Source organism: Girardinichthys multiradiatus, chromosome 3 (genome assembly GCF_021462225.1).
Source record: "Girardinichthys multiradiatus isolate DD_20200921_A chromosome 3, DD_fGirMul_XY1, whole genome shotgun sequence".
NCBI lineage: Eukaryota > Metazoa > Chordata > Actinopteri > Cyprinodontiformes > Goodeidae > Girardinichthys > Girardinichthys multiradiatus.
Genome location: NC_061796.1, coordinates 22,504,101 through 22,526,800, shown reverse-complemented (window position 1 = coordinate 22,526,800; position 22,700 = coordinate 22,504,101). Strand labels below are relative to the sequence as shown.

General features: G+C 40.2%; 1 protein-coding gene across 3 annotated transcripts in view; it reads left to right on the top strand.

The window, feature by feature from the left end:
- The window catches only part of tgfbr2b (transforming growth factor beta receptor 2b), a 70,844-nt gene that overhangs the window by 24,805 nt on the left and 23,339 nt on the right, over window positions 1-22,700 (top strand). For 2 of the 3 annotated variants that reach the window (XM_047361365.1, XM_047361367.1), the window contains 6 exons: window positions 10,112-10,413; window positions 10,504-10,752; window positions 10,842-10,955; window positions 13,724-13,861; window positions 17,901-18,042; window positions 18,150-18,185. In XM_047361365.1, coding sequence (XP_047217321.1) covers window positions 10,112-10,413; window positions 10,504-10,752; window positions 10,842-10,955; window positions 13,724-13,861; window positions 17,901-18,042; window positions 18,150-18,185 — 981 coding nt within the window. The remainder of the gene's footprint in view (window positions 1-10,111; window positions 10,414-10,503; window positions 10,753-10,841; window positions 10,956-13,723; window positions 13,862-17,900; window positions 18,043-18,149; window positions 18,186-22,700) is intronic. The other variant, XM_047361366.1, reaches the window with a different exon arrangement.

The window sequence follows — 22,700 nt, the reverse complement described above, 5'->3', positions numbered from 1 at the left end:
ACGTAAGCTGGGAATGTCTGGTGGAGGAAACTGTGCAAGAGATCTTCAATTCTCACCTCTAAGAGAATGTTTCTCATGTCCTGAGGGAGGTTGGGGACGTGGAATTCAAATGGACCAATTTTAGGAGCGCCACATACCTTCAAAACTAGCAAAACTGCTGTACAAGTACCAATGGTGGACACGATGTCCACAACCTTGGATCCAGGAGGAGCAATGTAGCTTTCATCCTGGTTGGCAACTTTAATCCTGGCCATGGAACAGTGGACCAGATCTATATCCTTGTGGAACTGCTGAGGGGTTCATGGGGCTATGCTTCTCCTGTCTTCATGTGTTTTGTGGATCTGGAGAAGGGCTACGATAATATCCCCTGAAGGGAGTTGAGGGAATATTGGATATCTGGGTGGTTTCTAAGGGCTATCCAGTCCTTGTATGCCTGAAGCAAGAGCTGTGTCGCATTCTCTGCACAAAGTTGAGCCTATTTTCAGTGCACGTTAGACCCTGCCAGGGCTGGCCCTTGTCACCAATCCTGTTTGTAGTGATCAAGAACAGGATCTGAAGGCGTAGCCGTGGAGAGGGGGGTGTCTGGTTGGGGAACCTCAGGATCTAATTTTTGCCTTTTAGAGATGATGTGGTTCTGGTGGCTTCTTGAGGCCATGACCTCCAGTGTGCCATGGAGCAGTGAGTGTGGAGTGGGCGGGATCAGAGTCAGCACCTCAAAATCTTGATGTCATGGTTCTCAACCAGAAAAAGGTGGACCGCCCAATCTTGGTTGGGTGTCGGTCTCTGCCTCAAGTGGAAAAGTTTAGGTATCTTGATGTTAGGGATGGGTACTGAATTTAGTACTTTTATAGGTACCAACCGAACTTGTCAGTACTACTGAGTACAGATTCACGTAAAATCAACACTACCATGTTTCAGTACCTAAATGCATCATTTTGACTCTGAGTGGAAGAGCGAGTGATTTTCCATGCTGGACATGAACACAGCATTGCAGTCACAAGATTGTAATGACGTCAGTAGCCAATTGTAGATTCTCACCAAAGGCATCAAAACTGGGAATGAACACACATGGAGTTATATAGTAAACAAAAAGTGTGAAATAACTCTAAATCTTTTTGTATTTTAGATTCTTACAAATAGCCACCCTTTACGTTGATGGCTGCTTTGCTCTCTTAGCGTTCTCTCCATGAGCTTCATGAGGTGGTCACCTGAAATGGTTTTCCAAAGAGTCTCGAAAGAACTTCCAAGAGGTTCATTGAGACGGTTAATATTTAAGTCATTACAGCAAAAGGCGGCTACTTAAGGGAATCTAAAATATAAAACACTTAAAGTTCTTTTAAGAGTTTTTCGTTTGCTACATAACTCCATGTCATGATTCACAGTTTTGATGCCTTCATTGAGAATCTAAGTACAATGGAAATAGTCATAAACAAAGAAAACCATAAAATGACAAAGGGGTTCTAAAACTTTTGACCAGTAGTGTAATTTAGATAAGATGACAGGCAAGTAGAGATGCTGTTCATCACTTTATGACCAAAAGTATTCAATCTCCCCTCCAAATCATTGGTTTCAGGTGTTCCAGTCACTTCAATAACCACAGGTTCCAGCTCCTAGACAGGCAGAATGCTTCTACAAACAGTTGTAAAAGGATGGGTCTCCCCCAGGAGATCAATGAATTCGATTGTACCATCATGATAGGATGTCACGTTTGAAATAAATCCAGTGTGGAGATTTCCTCACTACTAATTTCCTCACCACCTTAAGTGCCATTATTTCAAAGTGGAATGTGTCTGACAATAACAGCAACTCAGCCACGAAGTGGTAAAAAATCTCAGAGTGGGGTCAGGAGATGCTGAGCCACGTAGGGAACATAGTCGCTGACTTTCTGTTGTCATTAGCTACACATCTTCAAACTTTGTTTTTTTCTTTAGATTACCTCAAGAACAGTGTCTAGAGCGCTTCGTTGAGTGGGTTTTCATGGCCCAGCTGCTGCATTTAAACCCTATTAAACCAGTTTAACCTCATTTAAACTGTGAGTCAGGCCTTCTCGTCCAAATCCCAGTGTCTGACCACACAAATGTGCTTCTAGAATGTCACAACTTCCCATAATTACTCTCCGAAACAGCCTTCCAGCATCACATTAAACCATTAAAAATGGATTATGATTGGGACGTCCTCAAGTTCAAATAAGGAAAATGAGCAAAGTTATTTGGGAGCATAAGCATGGTAAATGGTCACAAAATGCTCAAATGCCAATGTATACCTTAATGAAATTTTATATTATTAACTAGGAAGTCTGTATTACACTCATTTGTTCTGAGCATTTGTTCTGAGCAATTACAACAAATAATCAAATCAAACATTTCTCTAAGCAAACTTTAGCTGGTAGATATTAATCACATTTCCATAGTGTATACTAAGTAGAATATAGAAAATGACAAAAATGTCCGACAGAGCAGTTATTTCTGAGTAAAATCTTGTAAGAAATGACTCAGAGAAGACTAACATGCACATAAATATTCTAATCTCAGCTGGAAGGAAGGAATTGATAGTACAATGATAATAGTAAATGGACTGAATTTATATAGCACCTTTGAGCAGCCTTACAAACCGCTCAAAGCGCTTTACACTAGAGCCACATTCACCCCATCGCACTCACTAATGCTGACACTTTCATACACAGATCAGTAGGCAACTTGAGGTTAAGTGCCTTGCCCAGGGGCACATCAACATACAGCAGGAGGAAGCTGGAATCGAACCCACAACCTTCCGATTGCAAGACGACTACTCTTCCTACTGAGCCACAGTTGCAATTTGTTTTTGTGTCATATTTTCTGAGGGGCTCCTGTAAAAATCGGTTTTACAATGGAGGCACACTGTGAGAAAAATAAGCTGAACGTTAAATAGATTTAACGGATTTTTATTTTTAAGTGCAGTTTGTAAATACTTTTACCTGATGTGTTTCTTGTTACTTAATTGGTATGTCTAGGACATATTTCCTTGTGACACACAATGGGAATGTTTTTAACCAATCTTTTTTTTAACCAAAGAGGATTGGTTAACATCAAAGAGGAACAACAATAGATACAATAGAACAACAATCAATACTTTTTGATTACATCCACAAAGAGCAAGAATAATTGTTTTTGTGAATATTCCTGGATAGACTTCTTATTCCCATTTCTTCAGTTAACTCTGGAATCTTGACAACTAATCACAAAGTTCTTTAGGCACACAGTAAACCACTAAATAGAGGAATGGAAATAACCTGTCTTCTAGATGCATCAAAAATTGCATTCGGAGGCAAAAGTGCTAACTGAATACAATACAGTCAGATTGTCTCAAGTTAAAATAATGAAAAAAAAAACCTTCTAAATTCATAATTCATTAATTATTTATTTATTCATGAATTTATTGTTAGTAATGGTCCACCACAGTTGGCAGATAATGGTGGCCAGTCACAATATTCTCACCATGCTTCCATTCTGTGTAACTTGTCTTTCTCTCTGTTTTTTCCACACAGTACCAAACCTGCTGCTACATAAGGGAAGTTGTTTGCTGTTTTTTGTGAACACAACTGGTTCTTCCTTTAATACTTCTTAAAAAATAATAATAGAATACACTAGCTTTCCTGAAGAAAGTCACATGCTAAAGAAAACTGGATAGTGCTTTGTTGCATAGACTTTAGACAAGAAAACGTCTGTCGTTTTATTATGAGAGATCTTTTGCAATCCCTAGTCGATGGTGCCACTGTGTTAACTATGTCTAAAATGTTTTTATGTCACTTTAAACTAATTAGGGTTCATTTGTAACTACTAGAAATGACCTCACTGCACTTCAGATGTAGTTATTTTAACCACTTACATCAAACTGCTTCAAGTATTAATGTAGCTGAGCTGCCTGAGGTTGCACTCATACCTTCAAATTACATCAGAGTGCTTTGTATTGGAAGCCCTTCACTGCCATCTTGCACTCAGAGTATAAACTACATCTGGATGAGATTTTGTTAAATTAAACTGAATTGGCCAACAATGATTGCACAAAAACATAAAAAATTGTTTCAAAAATGTGTCTCAGGAAAAGCAGCATTAATAAAATAATCTACACATGTGAGACTGAAAACGTAGTATTGTTACACACTAAACTGCTGGGTTAAAAAAGAACCCGATTTGTAACCAAGTTCTGGGTCAAAGTTGGACCGACCCAACTCTGGGTTGTTTCAGCTCATCAGAGTTGGGTTATTGGTTTGACCCACCATGCTGAGTTGGGATACCTATCCAAAGATTGCGTTAAATTGGCCCACGTTTAAAGTAAAATTTCCAAGAATTAGGTTGAAATGTATAACCCATCACAAGGGTTATTAAACCACTAATATTTGGGTAATCCTTCCCCTTAAACACCATAGTAAACTTTTTTTCTATGTAGAAATAACTATAGCTTTCTTCATCACAAGCATAACTGGAGTTATCTGTTAAAAGGCCTTTCATGAATCTATTAAATTCTAAAACAAACCTATAATAATTCCTAATCAACAAAAATAGCCATTTCACATCAAACGGTTAGATTTCCCCTTTTTACTTTTTGTACTGTTTTATTTAATAGCAGAGTAATATCTGATCAGCTCACAGTCTAGTTGAAAATGGCCGTTTATGAACAATTATGTGGCTTTTTCTGAAGCTTGTCTTGAGTTGGGTAAAGTTTTGACCCAATATTTGATTAAAGCTACCCAACTTGTAACCCAAGGGAATTAGTCAATCTATGGAGTTAATTAAAGAAGCCAGCACCTCACGGACCCAGCTTTCAAGTCATTGCTTTGTAACCAATATTTGGTGAAACTAACCCAACGTATAACCCAACAGCTTTTGACCAGCTGTCAAGTAATTAAAATGACCCAGCGTTTTTAAGTTTGAAATATTATGACTCATTATGCTTAATGTCGCTGATTTGCTTCTTACCTAAATTTAAATCTACTGCATGTGCTATATTTAAATGAACAATTTCAGTTTAATTTAGCTTCCACTTGATTATAAAAACAAGTAATAACTATTTTCTACAATTCAGGCATTAACAGATTAACAAAGCCTGACTTTAAGGATAAATATTTGGTGGAAATAAAATTCCTGAAATTGCATTTTTCATATTGTAGCATTAACACTTGCCATGTCAGAAACCAGAGGCTCTTCTGTAATTTTGAAATTAATTGGCACAGTTTTGCTTGATATTGGTCAATAATGATTTAACAATATATCCATTCAATTTCAATTCAGTTTTATTTATACAGCGCCAATTAACACGACATGTCATCTCAAGGTACGTTACAAAGTCAATTCAACCGAATCGTACAGATTTCAAGTCGGCTCCTGAGACGAGACAAGACGATGTTCAATTTTGGATTTACAAAAACAAGACAAGATTAGACTTTGGCAATATTTTGGGGAAAACGTGGAAGAGCCCCTTTTTGTATTTTTTAAAAAGAACAAATATTTTACAAAATAGAAACTCCATCTACTGTGGTTATTAGTGTCTTCACAAATAGATAAAAATTTACAATAATGTTGAACTGTATTTTGAAGAACCACCGTTGAGCTTAGAGTAATCAGTTCAGTACTGAACACACTTTTAGATTTTGAACCAGAGATGATCAACTGGAGTCCAGACTCATTAAAAGCTGTGAAATTGCCTTTTAGTTTAACACAAGATGGAACCTTTGAAGCTATGGAGCACCAAAGTGCTCAAAATTAAATAAATGAAAAAAAACATTTTGAAATAAGTACCTGAATAAATAATCTATAAATACATAATGTGATAATGAAATTGTGAAATAACTGAATGCACATAAAATTATCAGCTCAATGTTATGAAATATATTTCATTCTCCTTTAAAAATTAGCTTAATAATATAAAAGCACTGAAGTCTTGAGAGCCGTCTAGCATAACCAAAGGGGTTATTGCTAATATGTTTTCTGTGTCACCCAGCACAGTTCAGAAGAGAATCGCGGAAGAACAGCTAAGGTATTTTTTTTCTTTAGTTTAATTCAACACCTGTGGGATTTTGTGTGTGTCCTTACTCAGATGATCATAATATTAACGCAATAATGTATTGTGGCTGTCTAAATCCTAGCCAGGGCTAGGTGTAAAGCAGCTAAAGGTTGTCATGTCCATGCTGAGTCGTGTTTAGCCCGGCTGGATATTAGATACAAACTATGAACTATTTGCTCTGTTAGGCTAGAAGGCTGTAAGCAGTGAATTCTGTAGGAACCATTGAAACAAAAGTACAACCTCCAATGGCGCCGAGTTTGTTACTTCCTGTTACGGAGCAGAAATAAGCTTTCTTGTACAGAAACGGCTACAGAGCGATTCCAACATTAATTTTTTTCCTACTTGGACCTCCTCCAATCTGCTCTAGTTTTAAAACTACAATACTTCGTTTTCAAACCTGTACTGAATTATTGTACTCTACAAGACGAATCGTTCAAACATGTTCTGTGAGTGGCGAGTGGCGTAGTGGTAGAGCGCGCGACCCATATACGGAGGCTTCAGTCCTCGTCGTAGCTGTCCCAGTTCGAGTCTCGGCCCATGTCTTCTTCCTCTCTCTACCCTGCTTCCTGTCTGCTTACTTTCAGAAAACAACAAAAAAAGTAAAGGCCACTATTGCTGACAAAAAAAAAAAATATGATCTGTGATGTGTAAAAACATTTATTCAATTTGTGGAAGTTTAATAAAGAGCTGCCTTAGTGATTTTTTTTGCATGTAGCTTTCATAAATGTAGGTCATACAAGCCCCAAAATTGCTGGACTGCGTATATCTGACAAGGTGTATTGTAGATAAGCTGTAGATTATTTTAAAATATTGTTTGGTATTTGTGAAACCCTTCTCTGATTTGTGCAGAAAAGGGCAAATTCTGTTTATTTTTTATTTTTATTATTATCATAATTTTTTATGCATTATCATCACCATGTAGAATGTCCCGTGTTACAGTAAAAATACTGTTCAAATCTAGATTGAAGTATTTTATACATATTTTTTGTAAAAAACTTTATTTAATCAGCAAAGTTGAAAAAATCCCAAAAGCTGCCCTTTTCCTACCCTTTTGTTAACACTTTCAGCATTCAAAACTTGAATCTGTATGAAAAATAATAAACATGGGCTGATAAAATGTAGCCTAGGTTTAAACAGCAAAGCACAACAATAAAATCACACTTTTTTAAACTTTCACTAATCAAATTAAGGTTTCACAAATTAAAGACCAACTTTAAATAATTTAGTCTAGAACTTTTAGTCTAAAAAAGTCCAGTTTTGGTTTGAAAAATCCAAGTATGTTAGTTTTCAACCTAGAACAAATTGATATCTTTTCTGACTGTCATATTTTTTGTATTCTACCCACATAAAAGTTTCAAATAGGTGGAGGCTTTGGCAATAATTGGTCAATGCTGTCAATACAAGAACTACGTCCTTACTACATTAAAAAGAAGGGTGTCGAGGCACTAACCTTTATATCCACGTGCCATAATAACTTGGATATTATTCTCCAAATGAAGTCAAATGGGGACTGTAACTGCATAGAGTTTTAAGAGTTGTATGCCACAAAGTAAATACTATGCATGTAACTTACATCTTTGCAAAACTAGTTTTTCTAAAGCATTCCTCTCTTGTTTCAATTGTAGCAATAGGAATCAGACTAATCAGTGTTTTTTATTTCCTCTAATTTTATTTGCGCAATCAACCTGTACCTATGGTACTTTTCCTCTCTGAGTAGACATTCAGGTTTTGTCAAACCAGCTAATGGAAAGAAAGCCCAACTTTGTTGAAGTGGCTTTTTAGCTTATCCCTCAAGTGTAGCTTTGGGACATGATGCTGTTTGTCAGTATGGAGTATTTTTCTGTCAAGATTATTGATATGTCTGGTGTAAACCAAAATGTTGGTGGGCATTCAAATTTCAGCCAATTCTCTAATAAAAATAGATAATGCTTCAAAAAAAAAACTTTGCCACTCTCTTTTTTGGGGATCCAAGCTTACTTTGGGGGTTAATGGTTCCTACATTGCGTAGCTACAGGGAGTACAAAATGTATTCACAGCTCTGGGGAGAAAGATGTCTCTCAGTCTAGTAGTTCATGTTGTTATGTCCCCCTACCGCCTCCTTCTCTATGAGCAGAGGAGTGTGTTCTGTCTTCCTGAACCTCCAGTAATCATCAGTGACTTCCTCAGTCTTGCTTGGGTTCAGCTAGAACAGCTACTCTTGTAAAACTATAAAACATGCAGCTGTTAAGACTAACTAAACTAAAATGTTATTATCAAACACCAGACAATGCAAGTTTCTACTGCTTCTCTACTGCTACATCTGATTTTATATGTGGAAAGAGCTGCTGGGTTATTTCTTTAACAATCTTTCTTTAGCAATGCTGCATTTATGCTGTTAGGAAAGAATTTGGGTAATCCTACTATTTATGTTGGCATTTTAAAAAACACGTGTTATGTGGGTATCACCGTGAGGAAATGAACACGATTTTGTGGAAAATCAAGTCCTGTCACATCTGAAGTATGTGGGTTGCTTTTGATGCACTCCTGTTCTGATTAGTGCACATGCATTGGGATCAAAGATGTGGGATTCAAGGTGTTGAACCACATAAAGACTGTTTAAGTTACTTTTGCTGTGATGCCACCATCTCATATTTTTTCCACCATAAAGGATTATCTGACCATCTTGAAAGTAAATGTCAGTGTTCTATGAGTGCCACCAAGGTATCAAATGTTGTTGGCCTTTATTAAGCAAAAGTCATACCAACAGTTTTAGTGTAAAGCATTCAGAGTGTCAAGGGATGTGAAGCCTTAGATAATGTTATGGTAAGCCATTGCTGTCATATTTAGGTTGCAGTTGCATCAATTTTGTATCAATAGGGCACATGTGGGGATGGGAGATTTACAGTGTGCATGGGACAACATTTTTCAGTATCCAAAATATCTTCAGCAGCCAGAAATATGTGGTGATTAGAGCGTGTAAAATGTGCTGCATAAAATGCTTTACAAGCTAAAATGCAACTAGTTCCGATTACCTGGCCTTCATGGACCTCTTTATGTGGAGCTTTTGTGTTTATTTATTCTAATCTGCCTTTCATTTACTAAATTCAATTTGATCATAGGTGATTGAGTTAGCAAAATAACACAGTTTGGGTCTTTTGTAGTCCAATAATTTTCAGAATGTAAATTAACAGGGAAAACCATATTGCTGTTGCTAAAGCAGATTTGGCTGTACTGATTCTGAATCATAAATAAAATTAGGTTACAGAAGATTCCAGAAAATATGTTGTATAGCCAAGGGATGTCAGAGTACATGCTCGTGTTGGGGTCATCCATTTTGGTCACACATTTTGACACATTTTAAATTAATTTTAAATTATAATTCTTGATGAATATTTATTAATCAATAATCATAATCCTTACACTCGTGTCCCCAAGTGTCACAATAAAGATGACACCATCCAGAAATGGCTTCCCTGCATGGTCCTTGTTTGTGTTGGACTAGAATGCTTTTCTTAAACATGTAAATTCAACTGTGTGCTCCAAATACCTTGCTTTACTTCTTTTAATAATGGGGTGCAGCTACTTTCAAGCAGGTTTTAACTTTACTGGTAATCACTGATCAATAGTAGTTGTGTTTCTTCTTCTGAACAACTCTTCATCTCTGAAGCTGCTATTATAGTCAGATTTTTTGAACAGTGTTTTTCTACATAAACAATATTAAACAGAGCAATTTACAATGGGCCACCTTAGCTGCTGATAAGTTGAGGACACACCTCACAATATAGTAGTTCTGAAGCACAGCTAACTAAAAACAAAAAAGTCTTCACACCAAACAATCGTCATTTTCTTATAGCATTTCCCTCAATCAGCGCAGAGATTAGCTCATCAACTGTCCACAAGGTTTGCTCTCAGTTGGGGAAATGTTCTATTATGATCTTTGAAATATTAGTCACACTAAGTTGAAGTCTTGGGGTCTATTCCAAGCCTTCCACTGGTGTTGTCCTAGGCAATTCTTTTGTGTTGATTGAGACACTTTTTGGTTCTAAGGGCATCATCTTCTCCAACTTTTCTTTTCCTCTGTTTTTTTTTCCAGAAGTAGATCAAACCATGGGTGATTCCTTGATGTCCATAATTCTGATGAGCCTCTTTCCCCTCATTTTGATGGGGATTTTGGTTGCTGCAATGTTCTACTGGTACCGGTACGTTTATCGGCGCCACCAGCTAAACAGAAAATGGGACAGCAGCATTAAAATGCGTAAGCCAAAAGCAGGTGGGCTGGACTGCAGTGATGCCTGTGCCATTATGGCGGATGACGATGGTTCTGACAGCAGCTCGACTCACGCTAACAACCTGAATCACAACACGGAACCACTGCCTATAGAGTTGGATCTGCTGGTAAGTATAAACTGAAGTGTTACAAAGTTATTTGGAGCTGGTATGCTTTTAACTGGGTAGTCTGATCAAGGCCCTTTCATATTCTTCCAGGTGGGTAAGGGCCGCTTTGCTCAGGTATACAAGGCTAAGCTAAAGCAGACGAGTTCAGATCAGTTTGAAACTGTTGCTGTGAAGATCTTCCCCTTTGAGGAGTATGCCTCCTGGAAGAATGAAAAGGACATCTTTTCTAACACAGACCTCAGACATGAGAACATCCTCCACTTCCTGACAGCTGAGGAGAGGAAGGAAGAGAAACAGTACTGGCTCATAACTGCCTTCCACCCCAGAGGAAACCTCCAGGTGAGTCCTGCTCCATTTCCCATTATGAAAGTTTTTATATTAGTAAAGTTTTAAAATGCAATGGAGCTCAACACTGCTCTGCTCCGCAGGAGTACTTGACACGTCATGTCATCAGCTGGGAAGAGCTGCAAACATTGAGCAGCTCTCTGGCCAATGGTGTTGCCCACCTTCACAGTGACTGGCTTGCATGTGGACGCCCTAAGGTGGGACTTTCATGATCATTTCATAATCACCATGCTGGGATTAAATGTAATTGACATGTAATATTCTGTCCTGACAAGTACCATGAAGCACATTTTGAAAAAATGAAAAAGGGAAATAAATCTCATTGAACATCTGACCAAAGCATACTTTAGCCAAATATTGGGTTAAAAACACCTTAGCTTTACAAGAACCGCTTCAAGATCAGGGCACTTAAAAACTGTGAGAGCCATGCTATCTTGGTGGGATCTCTTTGGAACACTTGGAGCTTTCAGTCCTTATTACAGCAATAATAAACTCCTTGTTATGTGACGGTGTATCATATGTAGGTGTACTTATAAGACAGATCTCCTATTCCCTCTGGGTCTCTCATTTCCTGCTATAAAGCTCTTTGTTGTTTTGTGGACAGCCACACAGTGATGTTGTTGCAGGGGAATCTTGAGCAGACTTTTAGCTCTCTTCTAATGGTTAACACACAAAAAACATCTACCACAAAAGAGATATTAAATTAAAAGACTTTTTTGTGTAGTTTTTAGAGTATACACTCAAAGGAAAACTTTATTATGCACACCTTGCCAGTATGGGTTGAATCTATTTTTCATTAAGATCTACCTCAGTTTTTCAGAGATTAAACAAGGAGTGGGAAACATTCCTTTAGAGATTTTGGTCCATGTTGACATAGCATTACACCGTTGCTACTGATTTGGCTGCATATCCATGGGTCTTCTGTTCTACCACAACCTAACAGTGTTTTGTTGGATTAAGATCTGGTTATTGTGGAGACCATCTGAGCCAAGTGAACTCATTGTCATGTTCATTAAACCAGTTTGAGATGATCTAAGCTTTGCTCAGGGTGCATTAAAGGGTACATATGCAATATCTATTTTTTTAGCCTTTAAATAAATTTTTTTGTGTACTTGGAGTCTGTAGGAGTGTAGAAAAGTTCCATTTAGTTTCTTGAAATGCTGCAGAGATATTATTATATTCTGTATGGATCATATTTTTCAGTCCGTTCCATTTTCTCTATCATCTAATATGTATGACAGCCAAATAGGGTCATGTTCACTGTCCAATGTTTAGTGTTGTTCAATGTTTAATGTTTTTTTTATGTTAGTGCTGCTGTGTGCTGCTTTTAGCTCCTTGAGGACACAACCATACTGCGTGTTTTCAATAGTATTATAACATAAACAGTTTTGCATTGTTTTTACTATTTTTGTCTTGTTTCAGCCGCACTAGATAATTGCATCTCTGTTATCAAACTACAAAAACAGGTCAAAGTAGAACTCACCAAATCAAGTTGCTCTCAGAACAAGTAAAAGAGGAGCCACAATAGGAGGAGCTACAATAATAAGGAGTTCAGACCAAAGCATTGCAGTTTCGCTTTATATAGACCACAACTGAATGATTTAAATATGAAAAGGAAGAATGTAAAAGCATGATGTGTCCACTTTAAACAATGCTCAGCTGATACTATGGGGGGCAAAGTGTGGCAAGAAAATATCCCCAACTCTATCACGCCACCACTACTGAAGTGCTTATACAAGGCTGATTGGATCCATGCAGTTATACTGTTTACATAAAATTCTGATCCTGCCATTTAAATCTGTTGTTGTCCAGTTTTGGTCCAGTCTGAGTGAATTGTAGCCTGTTCTCAGCTGACCGCTGTGGTACCCGGTGTGTTGTTCTGCTGCTGCATCCCATCTGCTTCAAGGTTGTTTTCAGAGATTGCATTATACCTCTGTTGTAATGAGTGGTAATTTTAGCTAATTTGTGCTTCATTGAACTTTAACATCAACAAGACATTTTCATCCACACTGTTGCTTCTATTTTCTCTTTTTCACACCATTACCTAAAAACCTGAGAGCAGCGGGAAAATCCCAGTAGATCATCAGTTTCTGAAATACTCACATCAGCCCGTGTGGCACCAGCAACCTTGCCATATTTCTTAAATGTCTCTTAAATGCCCTTTCTGCCCAATTCTGAAGCTCGCTTTAAACATTAGCATATTGTCCTCACCATATCTAGATGCCCAAATGCTCTGAGTTACTACCATGTTGTGTCGCTATTTTTTAACATGTAATTGGATAGATGTACGTGATCAAGTAGCAGTGAGTACATGCTGTTTTTTAAATGACAACCAAATTTTAATTTTCAGTTTGGACTAAAGTTGTTTCAAGTGAGTTTTTGCAGGTTTGTCTTTAATTGTTTATTTGCATATCCTCAATTCCCACCCATGGTCATCTCAATGCACTTTACAATCTACTTTAAATCCAGAAATATACATTGAACTACATATAGTACACTGCAGTTGGGCCTTACTTAGGATACAAGAAAATCAAACTCAGTTCATAATAGCAGTAGGTAAAAGGCCATTGATCTAGAGAAGCCCAGTTGTTTGTATCGATCATTGACATTGGCTTTGCAGCAGTCCTTGCTCCTAACCGAGCATGTCTTGACAGGGAAAGGAACAATTCCTATTTAGCAGGAAGAAACCTTATGCAGAACCAAAACTATACTCAGTGTCAGTGGCCATATGACTGACTGGAGATTGGCAGCACAGAGCCGACACACAAAAATAATTGAAGCATTACATGTTTTAACCCATGATTTTTTTAAATGCACTTTTCTTACATAGAAATAAGTTTTGATATAGAAATATTATGCTTTTCCACTTTACCATTTGCTTTTTTATTTTTTGCTAGCAAAGATGTTTGTTTTAAAATTGATGCAAAATCAGGAGTTTTGACCTAAGCTGTTGTTGCACCAACAGGTGCCCATAGTTCACAGAGACCTGAAGAGCTCCAACATCCTGGTAAAGAATGATATGACTTGCTGCATATGTGACTTTGGCCTGGCGCTCTGTCTGGATAGCAGCCTGTCAGTGGATGATCTTGCCAACAGTGGGCAGGTCAGTGTTACATTAATTCCCAATTCATAAAAAAAACACATTCTTTTTTAACTAGACACTTTGATATCTTGATTTGTATGATAACACATGTTCAGAACAATTGTTGAGATAAATGACTGATGTGATACAGCAAAGCAATACAAAATACATCCAGTTTGAATACAATTACATTATTAATGATGCGTTTTTACATTAGTACTGAAACATTGTTTCATATTCATTAAAGGCTGAGGGAAATCCCACTTCTTCAGATTCAGTTTATCCTTTTCAAATGAGTTATAGACTATTTTTCTACAGCTTTTAACATGAAAATTCTTTACCTGAATATGTCTCCAGCATTACTTTGTTCTGTATTTTTACCAGCTGCAGGTCATTAAAACATAACTAAAAACTGTGGAGTTTTAAAGTTTGATGACTAATGTTTGATGTTTACCGGTACAGAACCAGAACTACAACAGCTTTTGTGGAACCTTTGTTGGGTTGTCAGTTGGCGGTTTGTTTAACTTTCCTCTAAAGAGGTTATTCCACATCAGGCCCAAATGATCAGATGCTGATATCATCGAAGCCTCGCCCCCTGAGAACAGAAGGTGTAATGTTTCACTTTGGAAGGTCCATATTTGATCCCCTTCACCTAATCAACATGATAACAAATAACATGATGGTTACAGAGTGGTTTGGCTTGAGGGTGTGGCCGTAGCACGTGCCAAGTCTAATGTCACACCATGGCTTTACGTTTGACTCTAATCTACACACGCATGGTTCAATTTTTTCCACTGTATATGGTTGATCTTTGTCAATTGATTACATTGGAATTTTGATCAATTTCCTCCTAGGAAACTTTCAATGCTCTATCTCTTGACTGGATTCAACCATATCATCCTATACTGTCTCTAAAGTCAGCTGATCAGCTGCTCCTGGCCATTTCTGGGTCTAGGCTGAAGCTCAGAGGTCTTTAGGGCTTTTGCGGTTGCAGGTCCTATGGTGTGGAACGGGTTACTGCTGCATGTTAGGCAGGCAACTTGCTGTCTTCTTTCAAATCATTTTTAAAGACTCACTGTTTTTTCCTGGCCTTCAAAACAGGTTAAGTTGTTTGTTTGTTTGTTTTTTTGCCCCATTAGCCAGCTGTGTACTTTGTTTTGTCCGTTTTATTTTATTTTTATTATATGTGTTATTGATATGTATAGTGCTTTGATCAACAATCTGTTTTTAAATGTGTTTTATAAATAAATTGGATCGGAATGGATCTCCCTCATACATCATCCAATCCACTTCAGATTTGGTATGCACCATCATGGATCAAACCTGACCATGTCGGCACAGTCAACTGATGACATCACTGTGCCACCCCCCCCAACAGTCAAACGACAGATTTCTTAGCTGATTTACCTTGTTTGACAGTCTCCAGAAGTTTCAAACATTCTCTAATAAGGCATATTAACTTTAAATGACATTTTCAAAGCACGACAGTAAGTCCTCGTTAAACAGGAAGTGAGGGCGGCTTCCATCTGCAAGGTCAGTCTTCGGGCAAATTTTCAAGCACAAGTTTGCATGATCCAAAGATTGTATTAAAGCTTGTTCACAGCACTGCATAGTGGCGACGCGCAGATTCGAGCAGCAGGCTTGACAGTGGCTTGTAGACAGCAATACCAGGCTCCCTCGGTCAATGCACAGGCCGAGCTGCTTGCAGCATTAATTTCAATTTATTTTGGTTCTGAAAGATCTTTGAACCGGTTGCTTTTTTTTAAATATGACAGATTTTAACCGCTGATTGAACCAAAATTACTCTGTGACCTCCTTCTGGTACATATTCTTTACTGCAGTCATACAAATAAAATATGCTTAAAGTAGATGATGAGTAGATTGTAAAAACATTGTAAGCATTGTACGTTCATTTAATCATCGGTTGTCAAAGGGGGTACGAAAGCCTCCTTTGAGGCAAACTGGTAAATTGATGAATGGATGCAACATTGTGCATTACATTAATTAACTATTAAAATATCAGCAGCATCAATCAGTTCTGAGCTTTAATTGTGCATTGCTACGTTGAGTTTGGACAGTAAAAATGCTAAAACCAATCAGTGACCACTAACCCTATTCTTCATCTTCTAAATTTGATACCTTTTAGCTATAAAACACCTGATTCAGCTACTCGTTGACGGAAGATGCGCAGAAAGTCCTAATTACAATTTTGGCAGCATTTTTGCAGAACCACCAAGCTTGTTTGATTTTACCAGTAAAAGGAATACTGACAGATTTAACTTGTGTACAGATTAAGTTTTTGCACTCCTTGTGTTGCACTACAATATGACAGTAATGTAAAAACCTGTTTGGTGAAATACAGACTTTATTTATGTACGCAAATGTGCAGTTGTCTGAAACGTTCCCAGGTCCATTGGGTCATAATAATGGCATTATTCATTTTCAAATGTACAATTTAATTTTGACAGTTAAAATAATGCAACTGTATTGCTTATACCCTTAAGCTGTGAGACCAATAGGAAAGCTAAACCAACTCTATAGAGATCTATAGATTGCATTTACCAAAACTTTTTCCAGTTCCAACTGTGACCGTTTTTATTTTTTTGTGGTGTTCCAACATCCAGTTGCACAGAAGGTCTAAACTGTTCAAGTTTCTCTTTATTCCAGATAATGTTGTGTAAACTTGTCAGTAGCTTCTGAGTCATTTGAAAATAGGCATTCATTATAAAAAATAAATGTACATCATCTTGTAAAATGTATTCTCTTGTTTCTTGTTCAGCATATGTTATGAGTAAAGCCAAGAGATACTCTTAATTATCATTACTAGGCTTGATTATTGCATGGTCACTGTAAAGCACTGGTGAAAAGGGGAAAATGTTTCAGTTAAGAACCTTATTCAATGTTTGATAGGCTTGCAATGCCTTAGAGCTACACTGACACTACAATAAAGCTCCTCATCTTTGTTTCTTTTTGTGTGGAAACAGTTTCAGTCTCTGCCTCAAGTGGAAAAGTTTAGGTATATTGGTGTTAGGGACGGGTACCGAATTTAGTACTTTTATAGGTATCTGGTTCAGTTTAAGATTTTTCTCCAGGCTGAAGAGTGCACAATTTTCATCAGCCTCAGATCTACGGCTACAACTCCTGCATTCAGCACCATTAGCATGCCTGCATTTGTTAACGACTTTAATTTGTACATTATTAAGAAAAAACACTGCTTAGTCAGTTAAGGGTTTTTATGTTGAAGAAATGTTTGAAACAAATGAGATTACAATACAAACAGTTGGATGTTGTCTTGATATATTCATTAAAGTTTATATATTGAGAAATACGCTACCGGTCAAAAGTTTTATATACACATTTTCACTGAATGAGTCCTTTTATTTCAGTGACTATTTCAATTGTAGATTCTCACCAAAGGCATCAAAACTGTGAATGAACACACGTGAAATTATATAGTAAACAAAAAGCGTGAAATAACTCAAAATATTTTTGTATTTTAGATTACTCCTTTGCTCTCTTAGCGTTCTCTCCATGAGCTTCATGAGGTGGTTACCTGAAATGGTTTTCCAAAGAGTCTAGAAATTCTCAGGTACCTCGTATCAGTACCGTATCGGTTCAAATGTGAAAGGTATCTATACCTACTTGGTGTCTTGCTCATGAGTGATGGTAGGATGGAAATGGAGATGGACTGATGGATTGTGGCTTTGTATACAGTAATGCAGGTGCTGCTTCAGTCCATTGTGGTGAGCTGAGCCAAAAAGCAAAGCTATGGATCAGGGAAAAAAAGGTAGAAGGTAAAGAAAAGGTATGCATCATGACTGAAAAAAAGAAATCCTGGACACAAGCGACCGAAATGAGCTCCCTCCATAGGGTCCCCTAAGGTATTTTGTAGAGGGTGCTGAGGCCTTAGAGATAGGGTGATGAGCTCCGTCATTGAGGTGGAGCTCAAAGCCCCTTCTTTTGTTTCTTTTTGTGTAGAAACAGTTTCCTCTATTACTGTCTTAGTGTGCCATATTTGTGTGCAGATATGTGTCAACTGTTTTTAATGTCTCGCTTGTAGGTGGGCACTGCACGCTACATGGCCCCTGAGGTCTTGGAAGCCCGGCTAAATCTGGAGAACATTGAGTCTTTTAAGCAGACCGACATTTACTCCATGGCTTTGGTCCTGTGGGAAATAACATCAAGATGCAAAATCATAGGAGGTGAGTCTCTATCTGCATACGTTTATGCCCCTTTTCCATTAGCACCTACTTTACTCGACTTGGGTCGGGTCGACTCTTCAAGGTTTGGTTCCTTTTATTTATTACAGTTGAGTATCATCTCGGTCTGGGTGGGATCGTCAATGGTGAGACGGCTTTTTTGTTTATTTTGTGTAAGAGTGATTATCTGAAAAATAAGGTTAGTATCCCCACCATTCGGTAAAATGGTTGATAACACAATAACATTTAGTGTGGTTTTGGTTAAGATTTATCAGTTATTAATGATAATTAACTAATTGTAATTATTAGGTGCTGTGAGCCCAATAATCACACCACAAGAGTGTAGCTGATCATATTTGTGGGAAATAGTTTTTGGTTAGAATGTATTTCTTCAGAATTATGATTTTAAATTATAGTTTTGATAAATATTTATAATCAATAATCATAAATCCATACACTACCAACCAAGGGGAATTATAATGTTATAAATTATTACTAACACTGATGTAACACTGAGGATGAACTAAAATACACAGAGAACAGAACACAACAAATAAGTAAGAAACTAAACCTAAAGGAATGAATCTATATGGCCATACCTTTCTAACAATAATGAACACAGAGAAATTAATAAATATGGTGAGACCTTTTAAACAATAAAAAAGAACTCAGACGTGATCAAAATTAAAATAAAAACCCAAACCCAAATAACCAAGGATCTTAACAAACCTAAGATCAAACCACACAGCCACATAAAATGTTACTATACACTGCAAAATTCCATTGCATTAATGACGTAGCAAAAGCAAATATTTTAGTTCAATGCACTGCATACACTTTAGCACATTATTCATTAAGAATAAGCACTTAGTTATACCCTGTCCATCCATAGGGTAAGAAAAATTAAAACTTCTAGAGTCAGAGAGATCTATTAACTGTCTCCCTGTATCTGACATGTATAGTGTAGACAGGAGACTGGCTACGGTTTCTTGTCTTGCAGGGCATTAGGACCTATGTGTCAGCAGGGATTCTGATGGTTGTGTCTGTCTTGCTTGTGACTTAACCTTAGCTCCAGGTCAGCAGCAGGAATTAGAGGAATGTCTGATATGTGAGGAACACAATCTGAACTCTGTTCTTGCCCTTCTTTGGGCAGAATATCAGGGAGGGGGCTGCGGCAGCTACTTCACCTGTTTCACCTGACTACACATGTATGTGACAAGCGTGTGTAAGTTTCCAAAGAGTTTTTAAATGACAGAAAATAAGAGATTAAGTTTTTTTGTTGTTGTTTTTCAAATTAAGGGGTGTGCACTCTTCCTTACTTATTTCTAAGACAAAGTTGTTTACTCAAAACACTTACTATGCTACACTGTAGTTCCTGGTATAGTTCCATTCATTATACAGCTCCAATGAGTTGTTCACAGACATGTTTCATGTGCATGAATTACAAATAACAAACAAACTAAAGAGGAGAAATAAGTAAACATGTTGGGGGGCGCAGGGGTGGCGCATCAGTAAAGCTTGTATGAGTAGAAAAGTGCTACATAAATTCAGTCTACTCCAAGTACCTTCCAGATGTTAGAGCTTTGTACCCAAACTTTGACCAAGGCTGTTTGGATAGTCTTTCAGTAGAGGTAGTGTAATGATTACTTTAAATGGCCTCTTTGACATATGAAGATGCCAGTTCGAAACCTAAATATTTTATAGCAAAATATACAGGCCCACCACCTGCAGGGGGAACCGTGAGGGACCGGTGCAAAGAGGATTGGGTGGCGGACGAAGGTGGAGACCTCAACGGCCCGATCCCCGGATGCTTAGGCTGGCTCTAGGGACGTGGAATGTCACCTCGCTGGGGGGGAAGGAGCCTGAGCTTGTGCGGGAGGTCGAGAGATATCGACTAGAAATAGTCGGGCTCGCCTCCACGCACAGCGTGGGCTCTGGAACCCATCTCCTTGAGAGGGGTTGGACTCTCTTCTACTCTGGAGTGGCCCACGGGGAGAGGCGGCGGGCTGGTGTGGGTTTGCTTGTTGCCCCCCAGCTCAGCCGTCTCGTGTTGGGGTTTACCCCAGTGGATGAGAGGGTTGTATCCCTGCGCCTTCGGGTTGGGGAGAGGTCTCTGACTATCATTTCAGCCTACGGGCCGAGTGGTAGTGCAGAGTACCCTGCCTTCTTGGCGTCCCTGTCGGGGGTGCTGGATAGTGCCCCTCCCGGGGACTCCATTATTCTGCTGGGGGACTTCAACGCCCACGTGGGGAACGACAGTGACACCTGGAGAGGCGTGATCGGGAGGAATGGCCTCCCCGATCTGAATCCGAGTGGTGTTTTGTTATTGGACTTCTGTGCTAGTCACGGATTGTCCATAACGAACACCATGTTCAAACATAAGGGTGTCCATCAGTGCACTTGGCACCAGGACACCCTAGGCAGGAGGTCGATGATCGACTTTGTTGTCGTATCATCAGACCTTCGGCCGCATGTTTTGGACACTCGGGTGAAGAGAGGGGCTGAGCTGTCCACTGATCATCACCTGGTGGTGAGTTGGATCCGCTGGAGGAGGAGAAAGCCGGACAGACTCGGCAGGCCCAAGCACATAGTGAGGGTCTGCTGGGAACACCTGGCGGAGCCCTCGGCCAGGGATGTATTCAACTCCCACCTCCGGGAGAGCTTCGACCAGATCCCGGGGGATGTTGGAGACATAGAGTCCGAGTGGACCATGTTCTCTGCATCTATTGTCGATGCTGCTGCCCATAGCTGCGGCCGTAAGGTCTGCGGTGCCTGTCGTGGCGGCAATCCCAGAACCCGGTGGTGGACACCGGCAGTAAGGGATGCTGTTAAGCTGAAGAAGGAGTCCTATCGGCTGTGGTTGGCTTGTGGGACTCCTGAGGCAGCTGACGGGTACCGTGAGGCCAAGCGTGCTGCGGCCCGGGCTGTGGCAGAGGCAAAAACTTGGGCCTGGGAAGAGTTCGGTGAGGCCATGGAGAAGGACTACTGGTTGGCCTCGAAGCGATTCTGGCAAACCGTCCGGCGCCTCAGGAGGGGGAAGCAGTGCTTTGCCAACACTGTTTATAGTGGGGGCGGGAGACTGCTGACCTCGACTGAGGACATTATCGGGCGGTGGAAGGAGTACTTCGAGGATCTCCTCAATCCTGCCATCACGCATTCCGTGGTGGAAACAGAGGCTGGGGACTCGGGGTTGGATTCTTTCATCACCCAGGCTGAAGTCACCGAGGTGGTTAAAAAGCTCCGCGGTGGTGGATGAGATCCGCCCTGAGTACCTCAAGTGTCTGGATGTTGTAGGGCTGTCATGGTTGACACGCCTCTTCAACATTGCGTGGCGGTCGGGGACAGTGCCTCTGGACTGGCAGACTGGGGTGGTGGTCCCCCTTTATAAGAAGGGGGACCGGAGGGTGTGTTCCAACTACAGGGGGATCACACTCCTCAGCCTCCCTGGTAAGGCCTACGCCAGAGTATTGGAGAGGAGAGTCCGACCGATAGTCGAACCTCGGCTTCAGGAGGAACAGTGTGGTTTTCGTCCCAGCCATGGAACACTGGACCAGCTCTATACCCTCTACAGGGTGCTCGAGGGTTCATGGGAGTTTGCCCAACCGGTTCACATGTGTTTTGTGGACCTGGAGAAGGCATTCGACTGTGTCCCTCGTGATGCCCTGTGGGGGGTGCTCCAGGAGTATGGAATCGGGGGCCCTTTATTAGGGGCCATCCGGTCCCTGTACGAGCGGAGCAGGAGTTTGGTCCGCATTGCCGGCACTAAGTCGGACCTGTTCCCAGTGCATGTTGGACTCCGGCAGGGCTGCCCTTTGTCGCCGGTCCTGTTCATAACTTTTATGGACAGGATTTCTAGACGCAGCCAAGGGCCGGAGGGGGTCTGGTTTGGGGACCAGTGGATTTCGTCTCTTCTTTTTGCGGATGACGTGGTCCTGCTGGCCCCCTCTAGCCAAGACCTACAGCATGCGCTGTGGCGGTTCGCAGCCGAGTGTGAAGCGGCTGGGATGAGGATCAGCTCCTCCAAGTCCGAGGCCATGGTACTCGACCGGAAAAGGGTGGCTTGTCCTCTTCAGGTTGGAGGGGAGTTCCTGCCTCAAGTGGAGGAGTTTAAGTATCTCGGGGTCTTGTTCACGAGTGAGGGAAGAATGGAGCGGGAGATCGACAGACGGATCGGTGCAGCTGCCACAGTAATGGGGGCGCTGTGCCGGTCCATTGTGGTGAAGAGAGAGCTGAGCCGAAAAGCAAAGCTCTCAATTTACTGGTCGGTCTACGTTCCTACCCTCACCTATGGCCATGAACTTTGGGTCATGACCGAAAGAACGAGATCACGGATACAAGCGGCTGAAATGAGCTTCCTCCGTGGGGTGGCCGGGCACTCCCTTAGAGATAGGGTGAGGAGCTCGGCCATCCGGGAGGAGCTCGGAGTAGAGCCGCTGCTCCTCCACATTGAGAGGAGCCAGTTGAGGTGGCTCGGGCATCTATACCGGATGCCTCCTGGACGCCTTCCTCGGGAGGTGTTCCAGGCACATCCCACCGGGAGGAGGCCCAGGGGACGGCCCAGGACACGCTGGAGGGACTATGTCTCTCGGCTGGCCTGGGAACGCCTTGGGCTCCCCCTGGAGGAGCTGGAGGAGGTGTCTGGAGAGAGGGACGTCTGGGCG